At 37.0% G+C, this 10,384-nt stretch overlaps 1 protein-coding gene across 1 annotated transcript in view; it reads left to right on the top strand.

Moving 5' to 3' along the window:
- Positions 1-8,352, top strand: part of LOC107731941 (segment polarity protein dishevelled homolog DVL-2-like) — a 16,202-nt gene extending 7,850 nt beyond the window's left edge. The window contains exons 3-15 of the mRNA XM_016543167.1: positions 1,627-1,772; positions 2,325-2,434; positions 2,570-2,699; positions 3,326-3,413; positions 3,738-3,807; positions 3,914-4,053; positions 4,402-4,478; positions 4,961-5,028; positions 5,447-5,569; positions 5,671-5,802; positions 5,930-6,106; positions 6,223-6,441; positions 7,332-8,352. Of these exons, the coding sequence (XP_016398653.1) occupies positions 1,627-1,772; positions 2,325-2,434; positions 2,570-2,699; positions 3,326-3,413; positions 3,738-3,807; positions 3,914-4,053; positions 4,402-4,478; positions 4,961-5,028; positions 5,447-5,569; positions 5,671-5,802; positions 5,930-6,106; positions 6,223-6,441; positions 7,332-7,882 (2,031 nt within the window). The 3' untranslated portion in view covers positions 7,883-8,352. The remainder of the gene's footprint in view (positions 1-1,626; positions 1,773-2,324; positions 2,435-2,569; positions 2,700-3,325; positions 3,414-3,737; positions 3,808-3,913; positions 4,054-4,401; positions 4,479-4,960; positions 5,029-5,446; positions 5,570-5,670; positions 5,803-5,929; positions 6,107-6,222; positions 6,442-7,331) is intronic.
- Positions 8,353-10,384: the final 2,032 nt, after the last annotated feature.

Below are 10,384 nucleotides of genomic sequence, written 5' to 3'. Positions count from 1 at the left end.
TGTCTTTATTGAATAAAAGGAATAATAAAAAAATTATATTGACTCTAAACTTTAGAATAGCAGCATATATTTTTTGTTTGCGTGTTTATCAACTAGCTTATTTTCTTTTTGTAATATAAATATTTCAAGCAGAAATGCAGTCTTTTGAGCAGTCTTTTGTGGTCCGGCCAGTGAGAATTGTTGACTGGGCAAGTAAAAAAATTACTACTACTGTCTCAATTAGTCGACAAAAAAATCCTTATTGAATTCATTATTCATGAATTCACCTCAGATTGTGTGGCTTGTGGATGAGATGTGTGTAGTATTACATTAGAGTTCAAATGTACAAATATTTCCATAGTCATATATTTTAGGAGGGACATGAGCCAGGGAACAGAATATAATATAAAATTGGGATATTAACATTAAATATCAGCATTGTGACAGTGAGTTGTTGTTGTTGTTGTTTTTTTTAAATGTGCAAGCACTCATATTTTCTTAATATATTTTAAAGTATGTAAATTAAGTCCATTCCATAAGTAAAGTCAAAATAGCCTAGATGCATGCATTTATGTATAAATTCATAAATCTGTGAAAATGTGTGTTCCTTCATTTTAATTCTGTCTCTTTTTGGTAATTGTGTCTGCTCAGGGTGGTGAAGGAGGAGATCTCAGACGACAGTGCCAAGCTGCCATGCTTCAATGGAAGAGTTGTCTCCTGGGTAAGAACTGTTCCTGTTCCAGTTCTCTCTGTCATTCAGCAGTAGCTTTTCCCCCAAACGATATATATATATATATATATATTTTACTGTACTGTAATATGATGCTTAATAGTGTCATAACAGTTCTCGGTTTTATAAGTGCAAACTGCACCATTTCACTAAACCTCGCTGAAGCTCGTCATCCCTGTAGCGACACGTCTGTTTTGATTTGTCACAGTGAAACTTTAAAGAGCACCAATAGTGTGTGTCAGGCCCTTCACACGAAGACTGAAATCCAGCCTCATCTAAAAGCCCTCAAAGAAAAGCAGGTGCTTAAATCAAAAGGCTTGAATGAAACCAGACCCTCTGGGATGGAAATAGTAGACTACCGTCAGGATAGCTCTAGGTCCCTTGAGGAGGAGTGTACAATAACCTAGCATCCATTAGCATGACGTAAGGAGAAGGGCTTACAATGATACTGTATGTGGCCTCTTATAATGCATCAGATTTTTCTTTCGTATCTCAAGTACATGGCTTTGACTCTTTTTACGCTTTAGCATACAGTGTTTTGTTGCAGATTGTGAAGATTGTTGATGTTTTTACTTTTCTCGTTAAGTGAAATTTTGTATTGCGCTTCTATTCAAGCTTTTCAAAAAGCTTGATCGCCCCGAACAGAGCTGAATAGAGTTTCCTGTCTGCTTGCAGCTATTTACCTCTCCAACTTGGTCCTCATTTAAATTGTAGTTACGTAAAGCCCAGACACTGGATATGTTTGACCTGAAGCATTGTGTGATCAGTTTTACACTTTTGAATGAGCTCCACGAGTATGTGTTGGGTAAAAATAATTTGTGTTATTATTGTCATTAGATCTTTTCCCAGTCCTTTTTGGGTCCTTGTTTTTTATGGATCACATTCACTCTCACACCAATCTTCACTCTTTCTGTTAGCTGGTGTCCTCAGATACCCCTGCAGCCGAACCCCCAGCTCCTCCGGTAGAGGTCCAGTCTCAGCCCTCACCTCCCCCTCCTCCCCTGCCTCCACCTCCTGCCGAGAGGACGGGGGGCATTGGAGACTCCAGACCCCCTTCCTTCCAGTATGTTAATCTGCATGTCTGTTTTGCGCCATTGAATGTCATTTTGTGGTTGCTGTCTGCAGCAGTTCTCTCTCCATCCCTTAAAATACACTTTCTCATATTATGAGTTGTCGAATGGGAGCTTTACTCGAAGGGAAACTCACTTGTTTGTTTATTTGCTTTTCAAGACAGACAGCCTGTATCATAGATTAGTCAAAATATGTCAAACATTTGCTTTGCGGGATAAAACTAGTAAACAAAAAATGCTAATGAAACATGGTAAATTACTTATATTCAAGATAAATTCTATGAACATCTAAAAGCAGTTTTGGCTTTTCAGGTAAATTTATCTTGTTCTAAGAATTTTTTTTTACTGGAAATAAGTCAAATATATTTGTTAAGAATGTGATTTTCCCCCAGGGTCTCATGCTGTCAATTTCTCATCTGAGATTGGTTTGCTAGAGGCAGCTGGCTTTTAAAAATTTAAGGTTTGCTCAGCATGCAAAGATGTACAGATGTGTCTTGAATATAAATCATTGCATTACATGTGTGTGTGTGTGTGTGTGCGCTCAGTCCCAACACTGCAGGCAGCCTGGAGTCCTTAGATGATCAGACAGAGACAGAGTCAGTCGTGTCTTTCAGGAGAGAGAGACCTCGACCCAGAGAGAGCTTGGATCAACATGGTCTGTTCTGTCTCCTGTGTTGCTTGATTGACGTTACCTAATCATTTTTTTTTATCAATTATGTCAATAGTATTTCAATATGTTGACAAAGCAGTCTATGTTCATTTTGCTGTACTCTTTCTCTTTTTGTCTCAGGGCCACGTATGAATGGACAGTCCCGTATGGACAGACACCTGGCTGGCTATGAGAGTGCCACCACAGTGATGAGCAGTGAACTGGACACCACAAGCTTCTGTGATTCAGATGACGATGATACGATGAGCAGGTCCGAGCAAGTGTGCTTGATTAAAGATTGGATTGGAGTTGGAAAAAGTTTTGTAGCGTCAAGAAAATTACACGCTTCACCTTTACAGAAGTCCACTTCAATCAGATCTCTGGTTTTAGGTTGTGTAATTTTTTTTTAATGTCAGAAGGTTTTATTTCTGTTATCTGAATCAAGTGATTGAACTTTACAAGAGCGTATCAGCATCAGTGTATGCTTTTAGTTTGGTTTTAGTCCAGTGGTTCTCGACTGGTGGGTCACGATCCAAAAATGGGTTTTGATCTATTCGGATAGGTTTGCGTGCAGTATGGGAAACAACGTTAAATGCAAATAATATTTTGCAGAACATTATATTTGCACATAGTTAGGATAGCAAAACCAATAGACTTATATTTTGTTTTTTCAAAAACCACGCTTCCAATCAAACTCAACAAAATTTTTATGCCAATTCATCTGTCAATGGTAGAAGACAAAAGGTTTGTATGTTTGTGTTATATTAGGTTTCCATTAGATATCCTATGTAATAAAATCTCTATCCTGAAGCAAAACCAGTTGAGAAGCACTGATTAATCAATATTGCAGATTATGCCTTGATTATGAATGTTTATTTTACTAAATGTTGCGATCAGGTTCAGCAGCTCCACTGAGCAGAGCACAGCATCTAGATTGCTGAAACGCCATCGCAGACGCAGGAAACAGCGCCCACGTCTGGAGAGGGTATGAAACCTTTTTTTTTCTTCTGCAGAACAGAAATTAAGATGTTTTGAAGAATGTTGGTAACCAAACAGTTTTGGCTCCTATTTACTTCCATTGTATTTTCCATATAATATGCGTAAAATGAAAGTCAGAGGGAACGGAAACGGTTTGGTTACCAACATTCTTCAAAATATCATCTTTTATGTTGCACAGAAGAAAGTTATACTGGTTCGGAACCATGAGGGGGAGTAAATGTTGACAGAAATTTAATTTTGTATTTGATACAATTGAACAATTTGTTTTATTTAACTGAGTTTTAATGAATTCTTGTTTGTTTTGTTATAGGCTTCCTCTTTCAGCAGTGTCACAGATTCAACCATGTCCCTAAACATTATTACAGTCACTCTTAACATGGGTTAGTGCCATTTCTTACCTGTTCCTCCATTTCTGTCCTGCTATTTATTAAATATGAATTGTATTTAATTCATAATGTGCTCCTTTCTGTTTGTTGTGTCCTACAGAGAAGTATAATTTCCTGGGCATCAGTATAGTGGGTCAGAGTAATGAGAGAGGTGATGGAGGCATCTATATTGGCTCCATCATGAAGGGAGGAGCTGTAGCTGCAGACGGACGCATTGAACCTGGAGACATGCTGCTGCAGGTGTGTGTTTGTGTATACACATTCATAGGAAAAAGTGGTTAGTGCTGGGAAATCAGGCACAAATTGAGACCTGCACATCCTGAACTCTTTTTAATGGAGGACTGGCCTGTCAGATGAGTGATGTGACTGCTATTTTATTTCCTGTCAAACTTAAATGCTCAACATTAAAATCTAAGACAGTATTCTCAGGCCACACCCAGCTTCAAGACACAAACATTGTGGCCGTTTCAGTAGAAATTACCCTTAAACAAAGAATCAGTACTTTCATTGCTGCAGGGTTAATGCAGTTCTGTTTTAATTACTGGGTCTAATGTTTGTTAGACTGATTGTTGTCTTGTTTCTGTGCAGGTGAATGACATCAACTTTGAGAACATGAGTAATGATGATGCGGTCAGGTTGCTCCGTGAGATTGTCCATAAACCTGGGTGAGTCTGTGAGAATTGCCTTAAGCTTGCCTTCAAGTCTTCATGGGAACATCCCCTTTTTAAAAATGACAATTTCATATTTATCTTTCTATTTCCAATAAACAGTACATTTTTTAACACTAATACAACAAAATGAAGAGCAAAAGATACACGTTGGTGGAATTGGAGGTTTAGCAGTGTATTTTATAATTTTTTTGGGCTGCCACAGAAGATGATCCATTTATCCATCCATCTATTTTCATATCCTCCAACTCAGAAATCAAGGCTCAAAGAAAATCCCATTGGTTTCCCACTGGTCAATACAACATGTGCACTTTTCTCATAAATATATTGCTCATATTCTTAATCAAATTATTCTGACATGACTTACAGCAGGAGGACCAAGTATTGCACTCTATGCAAGTTGTTATTATTAGTAAAAATATATTAGTAGGCAATAATATATAACCTGCAATGTTATAATATCACTTTTATTCTCTTAGACCCATCACCCTGACTGTGGCAAAATGTTGGGACCCTTCTCCACAAGGTTATTTCACCCTGCCACGCAGTGAGTCTAATTTTAATTCCTGTTTAATTTATGTAATATATACCTATATATATATTTCATAAATATAAAATTATAATATTGCATGGAATTTATTAGGCCTAATAAATTACTGCTCAAATGTTTAAAAGTAATTTTATGCAGCAGGGATGCATTAAGTTGGTCAAAAGGACAGTAAAGACATTAATAATGTCACAGAAGATTTCAAATAAATGCTGTTCTTTTCAACTTTGTCTTCGTCAAAGAATCCTGAGACAAAATGTATCAAGGTTTCGACCTAAATTTTAGACTGTGCAACTGTTTTCAACATTGAAAAATTTCACAATATTACAGTTTTTACAGTATGTAAATGTGTAATTTTGTTTTTATCATGTTATTTGAGATTTGTTTATCTAACATCCTTCCCCATATTGTGTCTTAGATGAGCCGATCCAGCCCATAGATCCAGCAGCATGGATCAATCATTCAGTGGCTCTCACAGGGGTGTTTCCGTCCTACCCGAGCAGCACAATCACCTCCAGCTCATCTGTCACTGAAACTGAACGTAAGTATTGTGCTTGTTTTCTCCTTTACTTTTTGTAGACCTTTTACAAGCATACACTCTCTCTTAGTCCTATTATTTAATCTCTCTTTCTCTGTCTGTAGGATTTGACGAGTTTAACCTGTCTCTTCGCTCTGACATGGCATCGGTTGCTAAGGCCATGGCATCTCCTGAGTCCGGTCTGGAGGTCAGAGACCGCATGTGGCTAAAGATCACTATTCCCAATGCTTTCTTAGGTCAGAGGCTTTTACCTGAGACTGTATTTACACACTGTTCCTAAATGATCTTTGTGACTATGAGACAAATGGACCTTCAATCTAATCCAATGTTTGTTTTTCTCTGACTTTATGATTGTGTGAATAGGCTCTGATGTGGTTGAGTGGTTGTATCATCACATTGATGGGTTTCAGGACAGACGGGAAGCTCGTAAATATGCCAGTAACCTACTAAAGGCTGGTTTCATCAGACACACTGTTAACAAAATCACCTTCTCTGAACAGTGTTATTACATATTTGGAGACTTCAGTAACTGTGAAAATTGTAAGTAAAATCAGCTTCATATTTTAAAGAAAAAAAAATACACATACAGCAAAATAAATGTTATTTTTGCCTAAATGCATAATGTTATTTAATCTCTCAATTTTTCTTCTTCTCAGACATGGCCAACCTTTCTCTTAACGATAATGATGGTTCCAGCGGTGCATCAGACCAGGACACTCTGGCCCCTCTTCCATTGCCGGGAGCAACACCATGGCCTCTGCTCCACTCTTTCACGTACCAGTACCCTCACCCCTATTCCACCCAGCCACCTCCCTACCATGAGCTCTCCAACTACAGCTACGGCCCAGGCAGTGCAGGCAGCCAGCACAGTGAAGGTAACAAACTACACTGACGCTCAGTGCACGCCCATGGCACAAATTGTGAACAAACTGCTAGAGATTTCTTGAAAATCCACATACACTACCGTTCGAAGGTTTGGAGTCAGTAAGATTTTTATTTTTTAAAATGTATTATTTTATTCAGCAAGGTAGCATTAAATTGATCGAAAGTGACAGTAATAACTTTTACATTGCTATAAAAAAAATTATATTTCAGACAAATGCTGTTCTTTTTTTAAACTTTCTATTCATCAGAGAATCCTGAAAAAAAAATGTATTACGGTTTTCACAAAAATATTAAGCAGCACAACTGTTCAACATTGATAATAATGAGAATTGTTTCTTGAGCACTAAATCAGCGTATTAGAATGATTTCTGAAAGATCATGTGACACTGAAGACTGGAATAATGGCTTCAGCTTTACCATCACAGGAATAAATTGCATTTAAAAAAAATATTTAGATAGAAAACAATTATTTTGAATTGTAATACTATTTCACAGAATTACTGTTTTAACTAATGGTTTAAATGCAGCCTCACAAGACTTTTTTTTCATTTTTTTTTTCAAAAACATTTAAAAATTGTACTTTTGAATGGCAGTCTATATCCATTTATTTTCATTATGGAACTAAAATTGAGAAAGTGCTGGACAAATATGCTGCACTTATTTATTTTCATTTGTATTAAGTTTTGTTTTCATCCGTGTTATTTTAAATGTATATAATGGTATTTTAGTAATAGTAGTAATAATAATTTTTAAAAACATTTTATGTTCTGACTTGTAAAACACTATAAGCTTTATTTTTTAATTAATAGTGGTATAAAAATAAAAGTTTTTTTTATGCCCTGTCAACACACTGTTGTGTTCTTGTCTCGGTTTCTCTCAGGGAGTCACAGCAGTGGCTCCGCACGCAGTGACGGAGAGAAGAGAAGGGGCAGTAAAAGCGTGTCTGGCAGCACGGCGGGCGGTAGCGTACGTGATGATAAATCTCCTGGTGGGGGCGGGGCTGACTCGCGTTCTGGCAGCGGCAGCGAATCAGATTACTCTGTTCGCAGCAACCTGAGACGTGACCACGGCTCAGCCACACCTAGCGAACACAGCCGCTCGAGTCAGCGCTCGAGCCAGCGCTCGCATCATCGTGTCCCGCCTGCTCATCTCGCCCCATATCCGCCTGGAATCCCCATCCCTTACAACCCAATGATGGTGATGATGGTGCCCCAACATCCACACCCACACCTAGCACTTGGAGCCCCACACCCACAAACGCCTACTTTGCCGCCCCACCCTGGCTTGCCCCCCTCCGGCACCCCTGGTGGGCCTCCAGGAGCTCCACCAACCCGAGACCTGGGCTCCGTCCCGCCTGAGCTAACTGCCTCTAGGCAGTCTTTCCACTTGGCCATGGGCAACCCCAGTGAGTTTTTTGTGGATGTGATGTAATGAAGGATGTAACCGTCGATGCACAAGTGAAGGAGTGAAAGCAGAAAGGTTTGTAATCACATGATAACTGTGAGTTCTACTCTGTGACTGACAGAGATGTAGTTTACTGTATCAGTGCAGCTCTTTAGAGTTAGTGTTTGTCCTTGACGGTAGGAACAGGGTTTACAGAAGGGTAGGAAGTCTTGCATAGCACAGACTTCAAAATCTATTTTGTCTTTGTGGTATTAGCCACAATAGGGTCTGGCCTTCTAGATGACTGAAAAGAATTGGCTTATTTTTTCAGAGTCCTGTTATTTTCTTTAAATGTTTCCACAAATTGCTGGAAGTGCTTTGATTAAGATCTCATGATTTTCCTGAAAATATTTCTAAAAGCAAATTTGCTTTACACACCTTCTAAATGACCGACATGATGTTCACTAGAATACAAAAATGCTTTTAAAATAACAGTGATAAATGAAAACTTTAATTTTAAGTAAACCCTTCTATAAAAAGAATAAAGTATGGAAGCTTGTTTCCGTCACGGGATAAAAAATTAAAAAGGTAATTGCAACTTATAGCTCACAATTTAGACTTTTTTCTTGCAGGTCTGAGAAAAAAAAACAGAATTGTGAGATATTAACTTTTAGTTCTGAGAAGAAAAGTCTGAATTGTGACAATCTCGCAGTTGTGAGGGGGAAAAAGTCAAAATTGTGAGATTAAAAATTACCTTTTTATTTTTTAATCAATATGACTTAAAAAAAATAATAAACAATTGCTAGATGCAAACCATTCACTCAGAATTCAGACAAAAAAAGTCAGAATTGCAAGATATACACTAGGCATGCCTTCAAAAACCTTTAAAAGGATTCAAAAGGTTGCAACAATCGATCAGGTGTATTATGTCTCTAAGTAGTGCTTTAAAGTGTACCAAGGAATTCTGAAAGCTTTTCTCTCATGTACTATGTGCTGTATGCTTTAAAAATTGCCTTTGTAAACTGTCTTTGTACTGCTGATTGGAGCCAGGGTTCATGGAAACAAATATTTGGTTGTCAGTTTCTGAGATTAAGAACTCCTCTGATTCCTGGTCTTAGAAAGCAATCCCTTTCAAAGACTTGCTAGTACCTTCACAAATAGGCAGACTATAAAACGATTGTACTAAAACGGTACGTGCAGAGGAAGTTTTAACCCCATAAAAGGTACTTTCTGGGTAGAATAGGTTGTTTATTCTATTTTCTACTCCAGAGATGATTTTTTTTTTGTCTCTTTGCATGGCTGATAATCATAGCACCTTTTTATATGAGTTTATAGATATACAGGTCCAAATATTCAGGTGCTACATAATTACTGAGTCTCAATGGAATGCCATGTTGAAGTGTTACATTTTGAATATCATCAGATACTGTCACTTTTGCATGCTGTCACTCCAAATAAATTTGATAGAATTAACTCCGAAACTAGTCATTTATTCTCTGAGAATTGTCAAGTGTTTGATGCTAATGTCTCATTTTTGTGTTTTAGTTTCAATCTTTATCTTATATACTGTATAACACAAGGAATAGTATTTATATGCATCACTACTGTATCAGTGTTATATAGAATTAGATATAGAATCACCCTTCTTGGTTGTTGTATTTTAGTGTAAAACACACATTTTTAGTTATGCAAAATCTTTCCTTCCACTGCAGCTCTCAAATCTCAATACGCAAAATCAAACTGTCACTTTGACATTACCTACAACACGTGCCAGAATCAATGGCATTATGAGTTCAGTGACGTCAAATGTGGTGTGATGCATTAAGGTGCCATTTCTAAATTTATTGAAAAAGACTTAATGAGAATTAAATTTTAAGTGCTGTTATTGTGTGTTTTCCCCCCCGTTTTTGCAGTTTGACAGGCTTTGTCACAAACAGCCATTGGGGGAAAAAATCAAAAAAAAAATATTTCGAAATTCTAATTTTGTTTTTCACTTAAAGCATGTTGCAGATTTGGAACAACATGAGGGTAAGTAAATAATCTTCAGAATTTTAACTTTTGGATGAATCATTTTTAAGGCTATCAGATGGAGTACTCTGAGTTGCCGCTGGAGACCCATCACTTCAATATAAAATTAATGATTATCTAGAATTTAACACACTGTCCAAATTTTGTTAATTTATACAATGTATTAATTACAATATTTGTTGGTCAAAACAATGGTTTGATACTTTTCTGTTGTCTTGCAGTTGGGCCATTGTGTTCAACCTTTTTGTAATCAAGACTTTGTATAGGAATGTGCCTGTACAAAAAAATGATCTACCCAAAGATATCTTAACTTGAATAAAAAGTGACCTTTTTTCAATAAAAAGTTAACTTTTTCTCGAAAAGTAACCTTTACATATTTGTTTAAACGTTAATTATAAGAATTAATAATAATAATAATAATAATAATTAAATAAACTTTTCACTTTTTCTGTTCTCTTATTATCCTCCGGTCCTAGCTTTTTACTATTTTGAACGATGACTGAAACCTTGTATAACGGGCAC

This window comes from Sinocyclocheilus rhinocerous, unplaced genomic scaffold (assembly GCF_001515625.1).
Source record: "Sinocyclocheilus rhinocerous isolate Xijiao unplaced genomic scaffold, SAMN03320098_v1.1 scaffold1841, whole genome shotgun sequence".
Taxonomy (NCBI): Eukaryota; Metazoa; Chordata; class Actinopteri; order Cypriniformes; family Cyprinidae; genus Sinocyclocheilus; species Sinocyclocheilus rhinocerous.
The sequence above is the reverse complement of the archived record's forward strand: the minus strand, read 5'-3'. Positions and strand labels throughout refer to the sequence as shown.